The 24,363-nt window shown below is 34.3% G+C and overlaps 1 protein-coding gene across 3 annotated transcripts in view; it reads left to right on the top strand.

Moving 5' to 3' along the window:
* Positions 1 to 24,363, top strand: part of PIBF1 (progesterone immunomodulatory binding factor 1) — a 151,181-nt gene that overhangs the window by 63,084 nt on the left and 63,734 nt on the right. For all 3 annotated transcript variants that reach the window (XM_012723134.1, XM_012723133.1, XM_004680099.2), the window contains exon 11: positions 22,952 to 23,117. In XM_012723134.1, coding sequence (XP_012578588.1) covers positions 22,952 to 23,117 — 166 coding nt within the window. The remainder of the gene's footprint in view (positions 1 to 22,951; positions 23,118 to 24,363) is intronic.

Genomic DNA, 24,363 nt, shown 5'->3' with positions numbered 1-24,363 from the left:
TGAGCACAATGAGTAATTCTTTTCAAATTTCACATTTTTCTAATTCAGCGAGTTGAGTACCCTGTGCCTGTCTCATGCCCCATCTTGTTAGCTTTCTTACACTCATTACAAGTGATTAATAAGGGAGTAACTATAAATTGCCTCGTTTTGCATAAAATGATAGGTTAGGAAACTGTGATTTGTGGTTTAAAGGGGAATTTGTCTTTAAGTGAACCCTGAAATATTATGTTGCTAGAGGACTTCTGAAATGAGGATATATTTTAAGCATTTTAATGATATCCTCCAAGTGCTTTTTTTATGGATAACAAGATGGAGAAGAAACTGTCAACCTCATTAAAAACTAAGGAAGTTTTCAATGTAACCGAAATTTCAAAGAATATTAGTAGATACAGTGTAACCAGGATCAAAATGAAAGTGTGACAAGAGCACTGTAGAGTCAGCACAAATCAGAAGCTACACAAACAAACAAAATAAAGAAAACTTCAGATTACCTTATAATAGCATTTCACAGTTATTTGAAAGCTACAAAGCAGAATGTGTTTTAGGAAGTATAATTATCTAAGGGGAGGCTTTTCTTTACATCCAGGTAGATGAGAAGGTACTAGCAAGTTAGGACTTGGGAAACCTTTTACCCATGTGACCTTCCTAAAAAGTCTACTTGAAACTGTAATCTCACCAACCAAGGAAAGAACCAGAGTACCCATGAAATAAGATATGAAGGGATAAAAGAACTGGCAGTGAACATTTAATATAAAATTAAATCTTAATAACTGTTGTCATTCTGGTTACAAAACATATTGTAATCATAATTGTTAAGGGGAAATTACAGCATAAAAATAATAATTTCATATAAGTAGAGGCAAAAATAGCAGCAACTTGGAACTAAAATTAGAGAATTGATGGTGAGAGGAAATAGTGTATATATAATATTGTGTAATTATAATTTTCTCAAACTCTACAAGAATCAATAGTTTTATCAAGAAATGTGTACTTAAGCATATCACTTAAAGTCATGAATGAAACCATTAATTAAACTGAAAGCAGATGACATACTTTGTATTATACCAGAGGAGGGGGGAAAGAGAAAGAAAGCACAGACTTTGTAACAAAACATAGATAACAAAGTAAGCAACAAAGAAGCAAAAACCAGAAAATATGAATTACTAAGGTAGCAGAAAACTGATCTTTTCCAACAAAAATAGTAAATATGATGAATTCAGTACTTATTGTATAGGGAAAAAATACAGCATAGATCAGAAAAGCTTACTTTCACATCAACAAGTAACTTGAGATGTTTAAAGATGAAAAAGATAAAGGCAAAAAAATAATGAAGGATTAAAACTATTCTGTGGCAAATAGTCTATTGCTTTAAGTTATTTTGCCATCTTGATTTCAATGAAGATATGGGCAAGAACCCTTTCTTGGTATCAGGGAAAGTGCTCCTTGACCTACCTTGGGTTACGTGGTCATATTTAGAAGACATGATTTGGAGTGTAAGGATAGTTTCTAGATAAAGGGATATAGAACATTTATTACAATGAATTATTTACTATATAGTTTGTGATTAATAAAAAAAACTGAAGTATAGAAACAAAGCTCAAAGCAAACAGGAATCATTGATTCCAGTGTAAGGCCTTGTTAAAGTTATCATAGAAAAATATAGGAAAGTGTGGCTCATTAATTAGCTTAAAAAGAATGTGTTGCTAGAGAGAGCAAGATTCAGGACATAATTTTACATGCCTATGGTATGGTGGGGATTAGAACCCAGGTAGATTTCTTCTAGTCTAACCAACTGCCTCACAAATGGAAAGTAATAAAATCAGTACAAAAGTGTAAGCACTGCTAGAAAAAGAGGCCTGGTGATTTATCAGTACAGCAAGTTTATAAATGAAGGAAAGTATATAATTGTATGTCTGCACATTTTTTAGGAGCTTTCTTAGAAATCTAAAGTCACAATTAGTCATTATGCATGTGAATTGAATGATAGGGAGGGAGGAAAAAGTATATTCAGCTTTCTTTAGAGGCTGCTGCTCTGTTGCTTTGGGAAAATTTTTCATAGATTTACACTTGGTAAATATATATACATCCAAAAAAAAAAAAGATGTGTATAAAAAAATTGGAATATTGGAATGCCAGCTGACTAAATCAACTCAACAATAACTAGTTAAAAGTAAGATATTTTCCACAATAATTTTAAAATATGATGTATACTGTGAGGAAAGTCCAGAGAATTACCACAGATGAAGTGTGAGTGTTTTTCTCCCACTTGTAAATGAGCTCTTATTTCCTACAGTGTATATTCTGGTCCACAATGAGTCATTTTCAACATGTTTCAATTTAACTCCTAATACATTTTTAAACTTGGCAGGCATATTTAGATGAACATTACTTCCAGTTTTAGAGACTGCTCCTAAATTATACTTCAGTATTACAGTCATCATGAAAAGTCCTTTCAGTAAAAAGGAAACAGGTTTGATTGGAAGTGTATGTTTTAGAGAAAAAAATGGCTACCGCTGAATAAAAATCAGTTCAGCTTTTAAAAATTTAGCTACTACATAAACTCTCAACATTTTCTTAAAAAGTTGTAGTTATCAGGCTCTTTTAGTGATCAGAGACATGAAATTTGTAATTTATCCCAGATAATAGAGCTTATATTTATTGATCTCTTACTATACATAGCATTAACTTTTTAATGTCTATGTAATAGGTAGTAGTTCAGTTTCTAAAGATTATTTAGGCTTTGTTTCTGTTGTAGCACATGGAACATAAGACATTTCTGGACATAAAATTGTAGATATAGGACTGTTTGTAGAAGTTAATGACTTCGTGGAGAATTTTATGTTTTGCCAACTCTTGATGACTAATTACCATTTACAAATTTATGAATCTTCAGACTCTTCTGTCAGATGTCAGTGGACCAACTTTTCCACTTGTTAACATTGTAATATTCTTTCTTATAATTTCTATTTTCTCCCTTATAATTTTACTAAGATAGCAGAAAACTTTACTAAGATAGCAGTTGGGCAAAATGTAAATAAAGATCCCTGAAAATGTATTTACTTTGCAAATGAAGAAATAAACCAAGAAAAGAAATCTAAGGAGGTTATATGCTTTGCCTTCTGTTACACTGTTTTTAGGAGCAAAACTGGAGGTACCTGTATCTTTGTTTCCATTTCACTTTTTCATTCTGCCACACAATTACGATGCACTTATCATAGTGTGTATGTGATATGAAGCACAATATGTGTGATATTAAATAACATCAGTAGGTATAATTTTGTTCTTCAATGTATATTTAAAAAATTCAGAGTGATACTGAATTAATTTATTCTCCTGTATTTGCCATTATATAATACCACAAGCTTGGTGACTTAGAACAATAGAAAGCTATTCTTTCACAGTTTTGAAGGGCAGAACTCTGACACCATGGTATCCGCAGGAGCCATACACTTTTCAAAGCTGTAGGGACAGAGACTGTTCCTTGCTTTTTCCATCTTTTGAGAGCTCTAAGCATTTTTTGGCTTTCTTGACCTGAGGGCACATCACTTCATTCTGTCTGTGTCTGCACACAAGCATCTCCATTTTTCTTCTTAGGATACATGTAATTGCATTTAAGGCCCACCATGAATAAACACGACAGGCTTTTCCTCTCAGAATAGTTATTAACTTAATCACATCTGCAGAGACATTTTCCAAATAAAGTATTATTCAGGGTTTCTAGGGATTAAGACATAGGCTTGAGTTTTGGGGGTACCCACATATATGCCTGGTATTGGCCATTGAAGTTATTATTTATTCAGTTCAGTTAGTAGGAGTAAAGTAACACTCTATTTTTAAATTGTCCAACTAAAATGTTTCTGGTGTCAGCTAATTTTAGGAGTTATTAAAATTCTATGAGATTGGATTACCTTTTCAGCCTGCTAATGTAACTTTAAGCAAATTAATAGCTTTTAAATAAATAGCACCTGAAAGATTCTAGGTGTTATCCATTTAATGTACTATATATATATTTACTTATTTATTTTTATATAATAGTTTATTTTTACATCATTTTGTGCATTTTAATTTAATGTATAGTACATATTTATTATGAGTTAAAAGTCATCCTTCATGGCTTTTAATTCCTTAAGATATCATGATAGTGACAGTGTGGACTAGGTAAACAGAATTGGACATTTTTAAACTAAGACAAGGTATATAAATTTGGACCATCTAATTGTTTTTTTTCTCTAAGCAGTTAATTTTTCTTATTTTTGTATTATATTTGAAATTCTTTAAGATATTAAGTGTTTCAGTGATATAATACCTATTTCATGTTTTTATTTTGTTCCACCTTTTTTTTTTTTTCAGCAAACTTTAAGGTTTTCCTGACCTTAATAAATGTATCTATGTAACCTGTATATTTCTGTGATATATGATAGGTAGCATAATTTTGTTTCTGTGCTATATGATAATCATTTTGTTTCTATTTTTGTAGCAATCACTATTATTATATGTGAAGGTAGTCTTAATTTATTTTAGTCATTAAAGTATGTTACTGTAAATGAGAACATAACAAATATATTGTTTACACCTTCACAAAATGCAATTAAATTTTTATGCAATTTAAGTTCTTAATAAATGTTGCCTGTTATTTTCTGTCATCATACAATTAGTCAATTTTTTTAAGGTTTATTTATACATACAGAACTGGGGTACAGGCCAGAGGTGCAGGGCCAGTGAGAGGATTTACCAGAGACAGAGTGGGGAGCAGAACAGGCAGATCGACAAGGTTCACTGCTGAGGGGAGCAGCGGGCGGGCCAGGAGAGGTCTGCCACGCCATGCGGATCACCTCCCGGGCAGGCGGGGATCGAACTCATGCTGAGGTGGCTCCAGCTTCTTAGTGCTGTGCTCTAGCCTGCTGCATCACCAGGGAGGGCCCCAATTAGTTAATTTTTAAAGTAGACTTATCTGTTGTTTTCTTTTCAGGACTATGAAGATAAATGGTTAGGAGCAGTTCTAACTAGATTCGGTAAAACTATTTTGTGTAGATGAATAATCTTCACTGTTACAAAGCTCTCTAAAGACATCTCTAAAGGATGGCTTTTTCCTCTACCTAGGATTTATTTTAGTTGTTTGTAGGTATACTGTTAGGATTTACCTTGCTTTTTTTAATGTTATTAAAACTATATCCATGTGCTTTTAAAATAAAGTGTTTTAAAATTTAAAGGTAGTGAGTATTTATTGAATAAATGAACTCTATCTGTACATTTATAAAAGGTAGGAAATTAGTTAAGCATTTTCAAATTTAACTAATATCAACATACCTGCTATTAGATTCAGATGTTTTCATTCACTGTTATTCATAGATTATTCATAGATATGCTAGACTAATCATAGATATTCTCAATGTAATTATCTCTTAATCGTTTCTAAAATGCTTCTTGTTCAGAATTACAGAGGTGAAAAATGTCCCAAGAATATATTTTCCTGCCTCCAGGCAAGAGTATACCCAGGCCATTCTTGTCAGATTAGACTGACTCTCCATCTGTAGGTCTATAAAGCAATTCATGTGAATGACAAAAAAATTTAGCTTTGAAATAGTTTTTAAAGTAGTTTAAAAGAAAATCAAGATATTAATAGGCTGTCATTTTTGAGAATGGAATGTTCTGTATGTTAGTGCCATGAAACGTATCTATTCTTATTTGTTTGTCTTCTTTTGCCACTGGTTAAACAGTACATTTAATGCAGAAATAAGTGCCACCAGATGTCTAAATGAGAAATGTGTGTTGTGAAATTCAATCATTGCGTATAGTAAATAAAGGTTTTTGTTTTAGCCCAAAATAGTTGCACTATTGGAGATGTGAGGTTGTGCTGCCCAAATTATGTGATTATGTAAATGATTAGCAAATCAATAAAATCTGAGGAGGGGAAGTAATAACACTTATAAAGTCTTTACAGTGCTAATCTTTCACTTTTGAAAACTGGAACTATGAACTGAGTGTCTCAAAAGTAAACAGTTTGTTAGCCAGTTTCCCATGTTGCTAGTTTCTGTATACTTGTTTGTGACATGCGTGCCACACCCCTACTCATTACAGCCTCTGCCCCTTCCTTGTCACTATCAGTAACTCCCCTAAGTACTAGTCTACCACTTAGAAGAAATGTGTAATGTTCGATAGCTTTTCTTCAGGAATTATGTATCAGTTTTCGTGCCATGAATTTTAGGCAGTTGTACACTTACACATTAGAGGGTATAAAGTAAGTTTATTGCTCCTTTGACCATAAATACATCTGTGATGATAGCGCTTTAGCAGTGTTAAACTAAATGCCTCGAGCTTTTCAATAAAGAGAATAGCAATAACAATTCTCAGGGCTCACATGGATTAAACTTTGAAAAAGATACCTTAACTTTTTAAAATGAATTTTATTTATAAAAGCTAAAATTTATAAAAACCTGAAGTTTTAATTGAACACACATCTGGTGGGTGTTATATATTTGTTCCTGCATCATTGTACATAAAGTAAAATTCCATTTAGTTAACTTATTCTTTGCCATTTTATAAGAGAACTTAATGAAAGTAAGTTGCGATGATGGCCTATTCCCTATTAAAATTGAGTCTCCTTAGCCATTTATGAACTGTTCTCTGCTTCCCATAATTCATGAATGTGGGGATGAACCAAAGGTTTTCTTCCTGTCAGAACCAAGTGTTCAGCATTACTTGTCTTACTGCCTTTTATTGCAAATGGACTTTTATTGTATTATGAACTCTGCACTTTACTATGAACATCAAAAAGGCAAAAGACAAATATATCTCTCTCCATGGTTTCAGAGGACAATGTGGAGAAAAATATGTATGCTGTGCTCAGATTTCTCTTCAGTGGAGTTTGGATTATGACAAGAGCACAGTTTAAAGGAGGTGTGGGTATGACCTTTTATATATATATACACACACACATATGTGTGTATATGTGTGTGTATATATAAAATAGACTTTCATATAAAAACTTCATAAACCTAAACCTAGGAGGGGAGAAAAATGTTGTCAGGAAATGACAGATAATTTAATTTATTCAAATGATCTGGAGAATACAAATAGGAGATAGTGTCATATTTGGTATCCTGTAATGTCACAGTAAAGAGCTTCAGTGAGCAATGAGAGGCAACATCATAAAAATCTCATTTTAGATAATTAATTTCAAAGTTCGTACAGTTATATTTATCAGAATATTCCAAAACACTCTGAAGTCCAGGTAAGAGGTAACAATGGCCAAAATTGATATGATGGTATGGTGTAAATGGGAAAATTGGTTTTGGAAATACAACTGTGGGTGGTGAGTGGTGGAGGTTTTTCTACCCTGCTCTCTATTCACCCCACCTTCCCAGAGAAAATAAATTTCTGATGTTTGGATCATATGCCAAGACATACTTTGGGTCATGTTTCAAGTTGGGTGGTCTCTTGCTAAAAAAACATAGTCATGAATACAGCTTGCCCTTCCATTTCCTCGTTTCCTGTAGCTGGAAAAACAGGGTTGGAATTCACTTGTGCCTCTTTCAGTAGATGGACTTTAAGGTCTTTAGTCTTTAGGAGCAAGCCAGTGTGTAGATGGGGCTGGGGTTTAGCCTTCATCCTATCACATTCTCCATTCCCATTAGCCAGAGATTTCTGAAATTTAGATTTTCACTATCTACTCAGCTAGTAGAGTTGTCACAATTTCCCAGTTGCTGCTGGGCACTTCTCTCTCTCTCTCTCTCTCTCTCTCTCCCTCCCCCACCCACTACGTCTCTTTATTGCATTTCTTCTTTAAAAAAACATCATGATGGGTCTGGTCCTCCCTAGTGGCACAGTGGTTTAAAGCACAGCACTAGGAAGCTAAAGCCACTCAGCATGAGTTCGATTCCTTCTGCCTTGGAGGTGACCGCATGACCTGGCAGACCTCTCCTGACCCGCCCGCTGCTCCCCTCAGCAGTGTACTTCAGTCAATCTGCCTGTTCTGCTCCCTGCTCTGTCTCTGGTGAATCCTCTCACCCTCCGCATCTCTGGCCTGTACCCCAGTTCTGTATGAATAAATAAATAAATCTTAAAACACACACACACACACACACAAAAACATCATGATGAGGTAGGGTTGTTTTAATGGAGCATTTAGATACTTCTTGAATTTCCCCAAATATCATCTAATGGCACCCAACCCCATTATTACCATAATTGAGTAGATCTTACAGTGCCTCTTACATGTGTTAGAGGCAATATATGTTTAAGATTACTGTTTCTGATGGTAGATTTCCCGGGCTATGATGCTGGTTCTGTTGTTACTAGATACATGACTTTGGAGAAATTATTAACCTCTACTTCTCAGTTCACTCATCTATTATAAAAGATAATAATTGTGACTTTACACTATTGTGAGGATTAAATGGGTATTTGATAGAATGTCCTATAATAAGCACAAGATATTAACTATTGTGGTTATAGGATCAGTGACCGACTATATTTGAAAGTATCTTGGAGAGCTATCAGTGATTCCTACAAAATGTTTTGAATTGTTGAGATGACAAAGATTACATTATCAGAAGTAGAACTTTAAGAAAGCAGAAGTGATTCATGGGTGATTGAAGATTATGGGTGAATGAAGATTATGGTTTTGCTGTAGGTCTTTCACTTGAAGTTCTACAATACCATTCATGTGTAAAAATATAGTGGATAAATAGGAACAAAATTCTCAAACTGGGTGAAAGGTGAAGCCTAGAAATAAAAATTTGGTACAGGTCCCCATTGCTCATTGTAAGATCTCTGAAATGTCGAAAGGGTCTCAGTAAGTGCTATTTTCTTTGGGTGAGACACTGTGCTAAAATTTTTGAGGCTTTCTCCCCCTTCTTTAGTTATTTTTATTCTCAATTTTTATTTCTCAAAGATACAATATTTTTCACTGAGGTAATTAGTGCTGAAGGTTTTCTTAGAATATCATAGCTGAAATTTATAAACATGCTGCTAAAATAATGTGTTCTTTGCAAGATTGCAGCATAGAAGTTCTTTATGAAAAAAAGTCCATTTTATTTGTACATATTAGTAAAATACATTTGAAAAATAGAAATTGAAAGTTTTTTAGCTTCAAGATATTTAAGATGAAAATAAATTATAAAGCAAGTACAGAAATGTTCACTGAAAATTATTTAGTGTTGCTAAAAAAAAAGGTAAGACTGAAATAAGCAGAGATGTACTGTGTTCATAAATTGGAATACTATTGCTCAAGTATCAGTAGTTCCCAATATGATTCATATATTCAGTGCAGTCCTAATAAAAAGCCCAGAAGTGTGTTTTTTGGTTTTTTGGTAGAAATTAACTAGCTAACCTAAAATTTACATGGAAATCCAGAGGGCCCAGAATATCCAGAACAATTTTCAGGACAGTTGAAAATGCTAGGTAATTCAGTAAAGAATTAAAAAATATCTTCAACACTGTGCTGGAACATTTTCATATCATATGCAAAAAAACTAAAATTTAACATACAGAAAAAAAACAAAAATTAATTTGTATTCAAAGATCACAACATAGAAACTAAAACCAGAAAAACATAGAACAAAACCATAGTAACCTTGGGTTAATCAGGATTTCATAAATAGGACACAAGAAGCATGAATCATTAAAAAAAAAAAAACTTGTTAAATTGGGTTCATAAAAACAGTGTCTCTTCAGAGAAGAAAGGAAAAGACAAGTCACAGACTTGGAGAATATCTTTGCCAAACATATATTTAATAAAGAACTTAGAGTTCTTACAGCTTAGGAAGAAGGAAAATTTCTGGATTGAAAAAATAATCAAGGGTTTCAATAGACATTTCACACACACAAAAGAACAAGTGTTCAATAAGCAAAAGAAAAAATGCTTATTATCCTTAGTCATCAGAAAAATGAAAACTAAAATCATCATTGGATACCACTATGATCACCAGAATGCCTAGGATTTGGAAACACTGATACATCCAGAGGTTGACAGGTTATGGATCAAGTGAATGCAGCATATATGGTCACTTTGGAAATAGGCAATTTCCTCAAAAGATAGCAACCATGCCCTTACTATATGGTCCATATTTCTAATTATGTCCCCAAAAGCAATAAAATATACATCTACATAGAATATACATATAGATGTCTATAGCAGCTTTATTCATCAAGGCCCCCAAATGAAAACTGCCCAAATGTGCATCATCTAGTGAGTAAAAGTGCAAATTTTGGAATATACATATCATGGAATACTATTCAGTAATGAAAAGCAAGCTACTCATGCCTGCAATGTGAATGATGAATCTTTTTTAAGATTGATTTATTTATGCCTACAAGAACTGGAGTACAGGCCAGAGGTGTGGAGGGATGAGAGGATTCAACAGGGACAGAGTGGGGAACAGAACAGGTGGACTGACTGAAATACACTGCTTAGGGGAGCAGTGGGCGGGTCAGAAGCAGTGGGAGGGTCATGCCACGCCATGTGGGCCACATGGGATCGATCTTCTGACTCAGTGGCTGTGCATAGCTTCATAGTGCTGTGCTTCAACCCATTGCACCACCAGGAAGGGCCTGGATGATGAATCTTTTTGAAAAATATGTTAAATGAAAGAAGGCCGAGACAAAAGACTACATATTACGTGCTTCCATTATGGGACGTTTTGGAATAGGTAAAACCAATGACACATCAATTCACTGGTTGCCAGGAGCCAGAGGGAGGATGAAGGAACTGATTTCAAGCAGCACAGAGAATTGAGGGGGATAATAAAAATGTTCTGATTCATGATATGGTCATGTTTACATGATTGTAAACATTTCTCAATACTCAGAGATTTGTACATTTGAATTTGGGAGTTTTATGTATGTAAATTACTTCTCTTTAGTAAAGCTGATTTTCTTTAATGAAAAATATATATATATAACCAGTGGGTGAGTTTGCCAATATTCAAAATGCTTTCTGTAATAGAGGTGGAAGGGTCAGAAAAAGAAATCATTGAAAGTTTAACAGTGCCATTTTCAGATGACTAGTGGGGCTGGAAATTAAAAGGGGGGAAATTGCTAAGAGGCAACAGTTGTAAACCGATTGGACAGGCAGAGAGTATTCAGCAGAAATTGGAAAGCAGAGTTAAGAGAAAAGTTGAGCCTTTTTTCTTCTGTGGTCCAAAATGCTAAGTGTGATGTGAGCAGAGAAGAGGCACTTTGAAAGGGCAAATTTATTTGAAAAGAAGTGATAATTGACAAATTTAAAGAGGTCAAATGGAAAACTATGACCTTTTGAATCTAAGAAGGAACTTTCTTAGAGGTAGGAGTGTAGGAAAAGAAGGAAAGTTAGGATATAAAGAGGTTTGAAAGGAAGGGAAGGAATTGAAAGAAAAATTTGCAAGACAGTGATCTCAGTAAAGAACTCATCAAAAAAGAATGCAGAAGGCTCTGAATGATCTTAGGGCCTTGACAGAAATAAGTAATTTTTGGAACAATCACTGTGAAGTATATAAGAGCCTAGTAAAAGATGTGAATAAATTTATTCCAAGCGTCAGTAAGAGCCAGCTCATGAACTTGATCAGCACACTGTTACTAATGTCCCATAGCTTCTCTTAATTCAAATCAGAATTGACAATTTAAATTAGAGGCAGACGAACTTCACCCTTTTTTTTTTGTAGATCCTGCAAACTAAGAATGATTTATATGTTTTTTAATTATTAGAAGAAACTAAAAGGAGAATATGTCACGACAGATGAAACTCTAATAATTGTGTCCATAGAGTTTTGTTAGAACTCAGCCAAACTCATTTATTTACAGTCTGTGCCTGTTTTCAGGCTACCACTGCACAAGTGAGTTGAACCAGAGGCTTTACAGCGCACAACATCTAAAATTCTTATTCTCAGAAACAAATAAGATATATTTTATTCTCTGACCCTTTATAGAAAAAAATGTGCTTAATTCTTATCTAAAGTATTTATTCCACAGCTTCATTTAAGTAGTAGCCACTATTATCCATCCACTTCTCTACAATCACTCAGGCCTGAGTAGGTGGGCCTCCATTGTGAATGACTTCCTAAATATCACATTCTCTTTCCTATTTTCTTTAGTTGGGTAAATTGAAAATTTGACTTTGAAGACATAATTGTGTTTCTTGATACAATATTACACCTCACTGCCTTGAAGAAATATCAAACTCTTTGTTTCTGAAATTGCTGTTTTTGAAATAATTAGGATATCATATGTCACAGGAAAGCACAGGAAACATGAGGGGACATCTTGGTCAGAGTTGAAAAATGGAACTGATTGGCCAGGGCAGCATCGAGAGCACCTGTCAGTTTCCCCTTGATTAACTTTAGGGGAAGATAAGACTTTGACACTCTTGAATATTTAGTTTTACTCAACAATAACTTAAGTAATGCTTACTGTACCGGCCTGGGTTTAAGCAATTTGCTAATATTCACTGATCTAATCTTCATAATATGAAGATCATTAGATTACCCCCATTTTCTAGTTATGGGAACTGACACACAAAGTTAGAAGGGACTGATGTGGAATTTGAAACCACACAGACTGGCTTTAGAATCCTTGATTAATAGTTATTTGTAAATATTTAAAATTATTCTTTGTAAAACAATACTTCAGCCTAATCCCATAAACTTTCTAAATCAGTTGAGGCCCTTTTTGAATTGTCTTAATAGTTTCTCACAACACATCCCTATCCCTTTCACAGCTAGTTAGCTTCTTTCACTTTCAGAAACCCTCTAGGTACTTTAACTGGATTTTCATCTTTAGCCACAAATATTCATTCAAATAAAAAAAATTATCAATTTTTACTTTTGGTGTGCTTATGGCTTTCAAAATGTGATTGATTTTCTTCTTTTTAAAAAATCTTTAAAAATTGTTTTCCATGTAGTTGTGAAACTGCATCCCAGAAATAATAACCAAATCTGTATTCAATGCCTTAGTTTTCATGTTTATCAATCCCTCAGCTAACAATATCAGCATACAAAATGGTTTATATTTCAAAATAAAACAATCCAAATGCTACTCAGTAGGAGAGAGTTTATAAGAACTCAAAAGTAACTCTTGTTTGAAGGACTGTTTAAAGAGAAAGACTACATTATATTCATTAATATACTGTAAGTACTAGTAAGGTACAGAGCCAACTTTGGGCAAAGCAAAGGAATTAACACTTTTCTCCCCAAACTTCTAGAGTATTCTTGACCCTGATCAAAAATGCAGGTTTTCTTCTGCCCATGGGAAATCTTTGTGTTTTATTCTGTTCTGTGACAAGCCCTTACCTGTCGTCTTTTCTTTCTTCACCTGTCTCTCTCGTTTAATTGTGTCTGTCCATGCTAAACCTGCCAATGGAATATAACTGTACGTGATTTAGGCACTTGCTTTGCTGTGACTTCTCTCTCTCAGAGGTAGAATGTTCAAAAACCTGAGGACTGTATGCACATCCAGCTGTGTTACTGGATCTTCAGTAATAATTTTTCTGAGTCTTGGTTTTTTTTAATCTCCAAAAAGAAAGTAACCCTAAATTTTGTGTTTAGAGTTTTGGAGATGATTAAGTAAAAAAAAAAAAAAAGAAAAAAAAAGAAAGTAACAAATGTGTATGTGGGAAGCAAATATACACACAGCAGTAACAGGCTGCTTTTCCTTGTGTTATCTGCCCACATGCTGATAGGACTCAGGCTTCTTCTAGGTTTCTTCTAGGTAAGTATCTTTGGGGTTCATCTTTGACTTCTCATCACAAACCTTTCACATCCCACTGATTTGGGTCTTGGTACAATAACAAGTGAGAGAAAAAAAAGAGGGGGCAGCACAGTAACAATTCCAACTTTCTACCAGCCAAGTGAAGGAGAACAACACATGTGGGATGGGAGCTCATAGGAAAAATATGAGACAAAGGTAGGGCCCAAGAAAATATTCGAAAAGACTTCGTCAGAATATTAATGTTAAGATATTAAAATGTTTGATTCTTTCATTCAATTAATATTGATTGAGTTTCCTCAATTATATTAGGTACTTTATGATTTTTTTTTAAAGATGTATTTATTTGTGTATACAGAACTGTATACAGAACTGTATATATAGAACTGGCCAGAGGTGTAGGGGCGGTGAGAGGCTTCACCAGGGACAGGTTGGGGAGAAGAACAGGCACATCGTCGAAGTACTGCTGAGGGGCGCAGCGGGCAGGTCAGGAGAGGTCTGCCACGCCATGTGGATCACCTCCAGGGCAGGCGGAGATTGAACTCATGCAAAAGTGGCTTTGGCTTCTTAGTGCTGTGCTTTAACCTGCTGCGCCACCAGGGAGGGCCCCATGATTTTATTTTTATCTTGACATGTTTATCACTGTAAAAAAAAATAGTTAAACAAGTACCAATTTATGTAGACACTGGAATTTTATAAGCTTTTTCAGTTGATAGACAACCATAGAAAATAAAAATATGATCATAATAGGATATGTGTTAACTGTACTAACTGGCATAATATTATTTTTAATAACTACCTGTTTAAAACTCCCAAGGTAGTATTTTACAGAAAAACTAATAAGTAGGTATTTGATGCATTAAGACTAATGAGAGAAATTTAAAGATAGGGAAGTAGGCCTAACAAAGTGATTCAGTGCTTACTGTGTTATGTTTTTCTTCATTATTTCTGTTCTATGCCCTCTGGATTGATTTCATTACATTCTGTGGGTTGCATTTACATCCTAAAATTTTATGTATGTTTGCAAAATTTTAACTCATTATAGAACTTAGATATATCCCTAGTCATATCATACCCATTTTGCTACCTTTTTTGCATTTCTGTCTTCAAAATGTTTTTAGAATGTTGTCATGTCTCCTACCAACTTAGTCATTAGTCAAACTACATTTTTAGAAACTTTAATCTTTCTTATAGCTTAGTCATCTCTATCCTATAATCATTTGGGTTTCTTTTTTCTTCATTCCCTATAATTTGTTTTCATCTTGCACTGACACCTAAGCCTGGAAAGAATCAGCTTAATTCACTAATTCTGTTGTACTTCAGAAAAGACTGTCCTCATCATTTTACCTCTGATAGATACTTCAGTGTCTTCTATCCTAGTCTGAATGTATTTAGTAATTTAAATTTTATAATACCTAAATGCTTAATGTGACTATTCATTCAATAAAGATACATTAAGTGCTTATAATATACTGATTCTGGACATCCAAAGCATATTAAATAAAATCTTTGCAATTAATTATATGTATTTGTACAAGACACTGTTGTAAGCATTTTACTCATCATCTCATTTAATTGTCCAGAACTCATATCCCCAAGTATCAAGATATCTTGATTCATTTGGTCTAACGTATAGTCATAGTACCTAGAGTTCTTAGAAGTTCCAAAGTGTTTCTGGCCATCATCCCCAGTAGGTCTAGGTAAATCAAGCTGAAGTCATCAACCTCTGTAGGAAAGAGCCAACTATTATAATGACACAGCTCTACTAGCAGACAATCTCAGTTTGAAATCCAGGACTAAGGTTGCTGGGGATTTCATAGTTGTGGAATTTTTATTATTCATTATATCAATAATACAGATTTATGGAGGAGATTCAGATTGATAGTGCTTGCCAGTTAATACAAAGTTAAAAGAAATTACTTTTACCTCTTTTTTTGCTTTATATTTTGTATGTAGTAAATTGCCTTATATAGTAAGTACTTAGCCATACTATATTGATTTTCTTTTTGAGGTATGTTATGGAAAAATCAGAAAGAAGCACAATTAGCTTTTATTATGCACTCAATGCTATTCTTCATAAAAGCATCTCCCCAAAATACTTTTCTCACTGTATTTTTTTTAAAAGACTATTTTTTAGAGCAATTGTAAATCACAGCAAAATTGAAAGTATGGAGATGTTAGGGCTTTTTTAGATTTGTTTTATATATTCTGTTTTGGGTGGTTTTTTCCCCCCCTGTAATGTAGGCCAACAGTCTGAGGTATATTTGAAAGCAGCATGAAATAGTTTTGAGTGCTGTGAAGTACTGATATAATAAGTAATCTTGGCTTAGAGGATGATTCAAGCTGAATTTTAAGTGTTAGTTGTCATGTTGCCACAAAAGGGAAAACAACTACCCATTCAAACACTGTTATAAAATATTTTACTCTAATTTTATCTCATGCATACTTTGATTTATTTTAAGACAACATTCCTTTCATTATATTTGTTTTATTTAAATACTTTTATCTTCACATACCTGTAGTATCTATTTTTCCCCTGTATAGACGACCAACTATTAACTACATTGTGTTTATTTTATTAATTGCATTACATATTTTATTTGATCATGATCTATAGATACATTGAATTACTCTAAATGCATGCTTGAAATTCTTATAAATCCATGGTACAGTTGTTAAACATACTCAGCGTTTTTAACTCAGCAAAAAAAAATCTCTCACATTCACTTAAGAATTAGCTTGTAAGCCAAAAATGACAGATGTAGTATTACAGCTGAGAAGTAAACTGGTTGAAGAAATCATCTAAATGATGGAAACATTTGGACAAATACCCAAATGCTTTTTAAATTCCTTTCTCTTGTCTTGTAGTCATCATTGTTGCAATACTGAACTACCTGTTTTCATTTCAGTTTAGAAAACAGCACAATTGAAAGGTGCTTCTCCATAGTTTTATATGTATATTTTTATGATTCAGTATTTCTCCCCCTAATTTTCACTAAAAATGGTTTGGAGTCATTAAGTATATATTTTAAATTTTTGTACTGTTAAAGGAAAAGGGCAGTTGGTAGAACAATAGGTAGGAGGGTTGCACAAAAGTAAAATTCATAAATTTCCACTTTATTGTCAATGAAAAAGTAATCTGAGTTATATTCCCTGATGTATAATAATTGCTCTAAACACATTTTATGCCTTTACAACTTTCACAGATGCAACATATTCCCATCATCACACTTCTTTCATTGTACGCAGTAATTCTAAATTAAAAAACAAATACACCCCACTAACCAGGCATACTACAATATACCAAGTTAGCATGTATGTAATCTGTGTAACAGGATATTCTGACCCACCTCCTTTCCAACTATTATATATGTAAACTGATATAACTAAAGAATATAACTATTACATTTAGATAGTAAAGATACAGTGATATGTGATATGAAAAAGTTATTTTTAAACATATGTATATATAGATTTTCACAGTCTGCTTTCCAAAATTCAGTTGGAAACTGGTATTAATTTGTATGTAAATGTGTATGTAAATAGGCAATAATTCGATAGATTGATAACTATACTGAAGTACGTGAAAATATTTTGGTTTGTTTGCTTTATTAAAGTAACAGGTTAGAAATTATAGATTGGCCGTGTTAAATAGTAGGTTAGCTTATTTCTGGATTCAGGGTCTTTCAAATATTTTCAGGATATAAAAAAAAAAACTAGCCTATCAAAAACTTTACTAGATATTGATTTTAGTGATAAGTAAGTACATCATCATTTTTGTGACTGATATACATTGTCATGAGATGTGAAATGCATCTCAGCCAAAAGTAAAGTACTGAATTTTTCATTTTTTAATTGCCCATATCAATACAATCTTAATTGTCCTTATTAAATTATTTTTAATCCATGTAGTATATAATAACTAACTTTGGGCCCTCCCTGGTAGCACAACGGGTTAGAGCACAGCACTGTGGGGCTCTCCGCAGCCACTGCAGCATGAGCTTGATCCCCAGCTAGGGAGGGGACCCACGTGGCTTGGCAGACCTCTCCTGTCTCGCCCGCTGCTCCCCTCAGCAGTGTGCTTTGGTACACCTACTGTTCTGCTCCCCACTCTGTCTCCAGTGGATCCCCCCTCTCCTGCGCCTCTGCCTACAGTGCTATCTCTGTGTCTTAGCTGTCTTCCTGCACCGGGAGGCGTGCCCTGTAAAACGCCTGCTCTGCCTTACTTTCAAATTAGACAGGTCTTAAAATGTTTTGTTGTTTCTTTAATTGAAGTAACTTTGCTTTGTAACATTATATAAGATTGAGGCATGCATTATTGAAAGTCAACATAGTATTGAAAATACCTTACTCAATTATACTGAAGTGAAATAAGTCAGGAGAAAGACAAATTCAAGATGATTTCATTCATATGTGGAATCTAGAAAAACCAAACAGTGGCACCAAGAAAGCTAAAATAAATAAATCCTAGAAATTTGACTGCAGAATGGAGACGACTAGAAGGGGACGGCTGAGTAAGAGCAAAGGGGAGAGGGTGGCACTGGTGTATGGGAGAAGACTGGATGCTTTGGTATAAATCCATGGTACAGTTGTTAAACGTACTCAGTTGTGGTGTGCTACATCAATCCCTAAATCATATACAGTACTTTAAACCAATGTTATCTCGATAAAAATATATAAATAAAAGTGGTTTGAAGTAGTACAATAAAAAATGTCTTGGCCCTCCCTGGTGGTGCAGCGGGTTAAAGCACAGCACTGAGAATCTAAAGCCGCTTCCGCATGAGTTTGATCCCCACCTGCCCCGGAAGTGACCACATGGCATGGCAGACCTCTCCTGACCACCCGCTGCTCCCCTCAGCAGTGTACTTCGTTGATCTGCCTGTTCTGCTCCCAGCTCTGTCTCTGGTGAAGGCTCTCACCGCCCCTGAGCCTTTGACCTGTACCCCAGTTCTGTATGCACAAATAAATAAATCTTTAAAAAAAAAAATGTCTTAATGGAAGGACTGCTTCCCTTCCTGGTTATTACAATTCTCTCACTTCTGAGTATAGTATTTTTGGGTATTTTGCTTATTTGCTTATTACTGTGTGGGTAGTCCACCACACAAATTTAGATAATTGGGTTCAGAATAAATATCTTGTTTTAATATTGTGGAGACCATGGGCATTTTGGAGACAAAATTCAAAGGTGAGTTGTTTCTAATTGGAATTAAAAAAAAACTGAAATTAAACAAAAACTTAATAACTATATGGGTCTTCTGCAACTTCTTTTGCAACAATAACCTTGCTGCTAAAGTTGCAAGTAAGCTTGACTTCATACTTCAGTATAACAAAACAAACTTTGACTATAGTATATGTGAAGAATGCTAATGTGAAAATCTATTGTTATTTAATGATGTAGCCAAAGGTTTTTTCAAATGAATTCTCCCATTTCTAAGAATTGAATGTCATCTTGATGTCTCTCCTATGATTATTCCCAGCATTGCTGGACCTACCATGCTTCCGAGAGTTTAATTCATCAGAGCCTGAGATAGCCTTACATCTTTCTAGCTCCCAGTAACTGATTTTCAACTTTTTTTAAAGGATTTATTTATCTATGCTTACAGAACTGTAGGGGCATTGAGCAGATTCACCAGAGACAGAGAGCAGAGAGAGCAGTGGGGAGCAGAGCAGGCTGACTGACGAAGTACACTGCTGATTTTCAACTTTTAACATATCTTCTCCTGTTTTTCTGGCCCCCACATCTGTTGCAGTGACTATTCCTTCAGAGCAAACAATTCATTCTGGGCTTTTATTATTTATTTTATTTATTTATTTTTAAAGATTTATTTATTTATTCATACAGAACTGGGGTACAGGCCAGAGATGCGGAGGGTGAGAGGATTCACCAGGAACAGAGTGGGGAGCAGAACAGGCAGATCGATGAAGTACACTGCTGAGGGGAGCAGCGGGCGGGTCAGGAGAGGTCTGCCACGCCATATGGTCACCTCCAGGGCAGGCGGGGATTGAACTCATGCGGAAGTGGCTTTAGTTTCTCAGTGCAGTGCTTTAACCCGCTGCACCACCAGGGAGGGCCATTTTTATTATTTATTTTAAAGAACTATGTGATATATGGAGCCTTATGAAAAATAAAGGCCCAAGGACAAATGTAGCATAAAGACTAAGTAGTGAAATTTGGGGCCTAGGATAAGGAGGTTGTAAAGGTAGTTAGCGATTCTGGTTATACTTTCTAGGAAATTTGAACTCTTAAAGTTGCTGTGCTGAATCAGAATACCAAACGGGGCCTCCCTGGCGGCACAAATATTAAGTCTCAGTGCTGTCAACACAAAGGCCTGAGTGTGTGCCATCCCAGACCAAGTAGCTAACCCTTAACTTGCAGCAGACCTGTCCTGTGTAACCAGTTGCTCCCCTCAGCAGTATATTTCAGTAGCTCCGCCTGTTCTGCTCCCCACTCTGTCTGTGGTGAATCCTCTCACCCACCTGCCATACCTCCTGCCTCTATCCCAATTCTTCTATGCAAAAATAAATAAAAATCTTTAAAAAATAGAATATCAACATAAAGTTATTAATATATGAATAACATTGATCTAGCTCAAGTAAAATATTCACACTAAGAGGATAAGATGTAAAGTCTTAAGTCAATAAAGTAAAATCAGGCAAAACAGATAAGAAGCAGTTTCCTGAAACCACATGCTTATCATCCACTACTTGCTGCTATAACTGCCTTTCAGTTATAATACTTCTCAACATTTTCACAGTTCAATTTTACAAATTAAAATGATAATTATTACACAGACATATAGTTTGAAGCAGATTCTTTTATTGTATAAATAACAAGACTGTATTAGTCCTTTAGAATTATCATTTGGTTTATGGAAGTGTCAATTTATTAAACTTAGCATTCTCAAGTTTCTAGAAGATGCCTATTGTTAATTTAAGTTTTCACTATAAGGAAAGAATGAGGGCATTAAACATAGCTTTCATTTGCTATATACAATGAATAAACAGGAGGAGTTAAGAGCTAAGTCTTTAGTTCCTGGTTTGGACTTGGCATTTATCTCAGAATTGCCCACAGTGCCACAAATCCATAAAAAGACTTTGTAGAAAAGCAAAATTTTTTTAAAGATTTATTTATGCACACAGAGCTGGGGTACATGCCAGAGGTGCAGGGGTGGTGAGAGGAGTCACCAGAGATAGAGGGGGAGCAGAACAGGCAGATCGACGAAATACACTGCTGAGGGGAGCAGCAGGCGGGTCATAAGAGGTCTGCCGGCCATGTAGTCACCTCCAGATCTGGGGATTGAATTCACACTGAAGTGGCTGCGGCCAGCTTGCAGGGCTGCATCCTAACACGTTGGGCTCCAGGGAGGGCCTCAAAACAAATATTTTGAAGATCAATATCACATTCTTAGTAACTTATCCAGAATTTATTTCAGTAATGTAGTATATTGTTTCACATAGTTTAGCATACACAATAGGTATTGATTTCACATGTTTTTATATATTTGTATTTATATTCATTGAACAACTTACCCCAGGAGGTACAAGGACATTTTCACACCAGTAAAGTTCTGAATTAATGACTATTTGAAGAAAATAATTTTTTAAGATTTATTTTATTTATAATAAAATAAACTGCATACTATGAAAAGTGAACTGTGCATTTTGAAAATATGAACTTTACAGTATGTATTGTCTGAAAAATGTATCAATGTGTGCTTGTCCCTTTTTAAAAAAGGTATTTTTATATAAAATTATAAGAAGTTTGTGTATGTGTGTTTTTAAAGTAAAGTGTCAGGACTTTCCAAAAAGCTTAACACATAAGCTAACATCCAGGTTAAGGATGTTACTATATACCAAGTAATATGCTCAGATATACAATATTTATTGAATTCGGGACTTCCAGAAAACTGATTATGAAGTGCTTTTGCCAAGATAAGAAGGCCAAGAATGTCACATATTTAATGCGTACCTTCTCTGATGATAAATATTCTTTCTGTCAGTAATAAGAGTGAAATGACCTTCAGAAATCATTTGAACATTTATCTGACTTCATAAATGTCAATTCGTATGGCATTTAGTGGCAGGATGCTAGAGAGTCAAGTCTATCTGGATTTGAGATGAAATTTGCTATCAGTTTCTTCTTGTTAAACAATGTATTTGAAATCTGAGTTTCAGGTTCCTCATCTACATAACATACAGTGGATTGTTGCAAGAATTAAATGAGATACAATGAGCAAAACAGCCTGTGTGCTCTGCTTCTCTGATCTCCATGTACTCTTATTTATTTCTTCTCTCTAAAATATTTTCTATCCTACACTTCCTCCTGCCTTAACATACACTCACTGTATAGTTGATTGAGTTCCCCTTTCTGCATGTCCCCACTGAACCTAAGGAGTACTTTAATGAAGCAATTACCATGCTCTCTTAAATTTCAGTATTTATTTGCCTTTCTCTTACCTCCGCCCCAAAACTAAGTTCTCCAAAGGGGAAAAAATACTTGCCATTGTATACACACTTACCTAGCATAGTAACTAGCTCAATAAATATTTGAATAGGTAAATTTTAATAACATATCTAGAATTAGACTGAAAAGGTATAACTTGTCCTTGTTTTATTTTGTGTAGAATATAATCAACCTGAAGCATTTTTAAATTTATAATATGTGGTGATTCATATAATAAATGGAAATTTTATAGTTATGCCTGTGGAATAAAGAGAAAATTATCGGTGTAGTAGTAGACTACATGTACTTACAGATCTATCTTTGTAATTTGTACATTGTTTTCTTACAATATACATATATATTTGCTAAAAATTTATTTTACAAGTGTCTCAATTTTCAGATTGTATGTTTCATCCCATTACTCTCCACCTGCCATTATTTAAAGTGGAACAAATAACAAGCTTGGGGAAATAACAGTGTAAATATAAGAAATGTATAGAAATTAAATTATTTTAAGCAATATAACTAAAACTTGCTCTTACCATTTTTATTGTAAATGTCTTACAAACTTATAATAACAATAGATAGGAAACAACTGTTTGGGCATGAAAGGAATAAAAGTAAGGGAGCAATAAAGTTAATTCGTATGTTTTATACTCTGGACTTAACATATTTCTACATATATGCTGCCTAAATTATTCACAAAAGCTTTAATGAAAGAATGTGACTAGCTATATAAAAAGATGAGGATGTGGAAGAGTAAAAATTTTGTCTATACTTATTAAATCATTGAGATTTCCTTAGAGTCTCATTCCATTCTCCTTTTTTCAGGTACAGAGAACTGCAACTTAGTACAGAAAGCAAAGTAACAGAATATCTCCATCAGAGTAAATTAAAATCTTTTGAAAGTGAGCGAGTTCAGCTTATACAAGAGGAAACTGCAAGAAATCTTTCTTACTGTCAGCTGGAATGTGAAAAGTATCAGAAAAAGCTGGAGGTACATGTACAAGTTTTTTTTTGTTTGTTTTTTTAAGCCTCAAAGTATAAGATCTATAACATTTTGCCTTTATTTTCCCTATAGAATATGGCACGGCCTTGCACACGCACACAAACACATGAAATATATAGCCTATATCAAGAAAAGCATAAAATGTCACTGGTATATAGATAAGAAACATCATCTTTCTGAAAGTAATATTCAATCTTATATATTTTCACTTATCAATATATATTCCTATCTAATGAAATGGTAGTATGCTTTTCATAACAAAGTAATTCTGTCACACAACTGAAGGACAGATTTATAGTTGATATTTTTAAAGACTTTAATGGAAGTGTAATTGATATACAACTTGTTAAAGGTATACAGCATGACAATTCCACATTTTATATATTATGAAATAATCACCAGTGTATATGTTTATCATCTTCACAGTTTTCTTCTTTTTTTTTGTAGCAGTTTTCAAATTGAAAATCATGTTATTGTTTACAGTTCCCCCATCATATACTATATACTCATATACTACAGACTCCTTGACTTATTGATTTTGTGACTGGCAGTTTATACCTCTTGAGCCTTTTCACCCATTTTACCCACCCACAAACCTTCTACCCACTCTGGTTCTATGGTTTTAGTTTAGTTTGATCATTTGTAAATTATTAAGAACTATATGAAAGTATGTATTCTCCCCTAATTAATAAAGACATGTAAATTTAAACTTTTAAAAAACTTTATATCGATCTGTTTGTTATTTGCAAAGTGGTGGCAAGCACACCCTTAAATGGGAAATCTCATGCAGTTAGAAAAATAATAGACCTTCTGAAGGACTACTTAGTTATCTGTGTTAAAGATCCTTAAAAAATAAACTGAACTGCCCTCCCTGGTGGCGCAGTGGGTTAAAGCACAGCACTAAGAAGCTAAAGCCACTTCAGCATGAGTTCAATCCCCACCCGCCCTGGAGGAGACCACATGGCGCGGCGTGGGAGACCTCTCCTGACTTGCCTGCTGTTCCCCTCAGCAGTGTACTTCGTCGATCTGCCTGTTTTGCTCCCAGCTCTGTCTCTGGTGAATCCTCTCACTGCCCCTCCACCTCTGGCATGTACCCCAATTCTGTATGAATACATAAATAAATCTTTTTTTTAAATAATAAAAAAATAAATAAACTGAACAAGGAATTTCACCTTAGGGAATAAGAGATGCTTATAAAGGTTTACGTTAATGTCATACATCACAGTATTATTTA

Source organism: Condylura cristata, unplaced genomic scaffold, assembly GCF_000260355.1.
Source record: "Condylura cristata isolate star-nosed mole 26May11 unplaced genomic scaffold, ConCri1.0 scaffold00010, whole genome shotgun sequence".
Taxonomy (NCBI): domain Eukaryota; kingdom Metazoa; phylum Chordata; class Mammalia; order Eulipotyphla; family Talpidae; genus Condylura; species Condylura cristata.
Note: the sequence above shows the minus strand (reverse complement) of the source record. Positions and strands in the feature narration are given on the sequence as shown.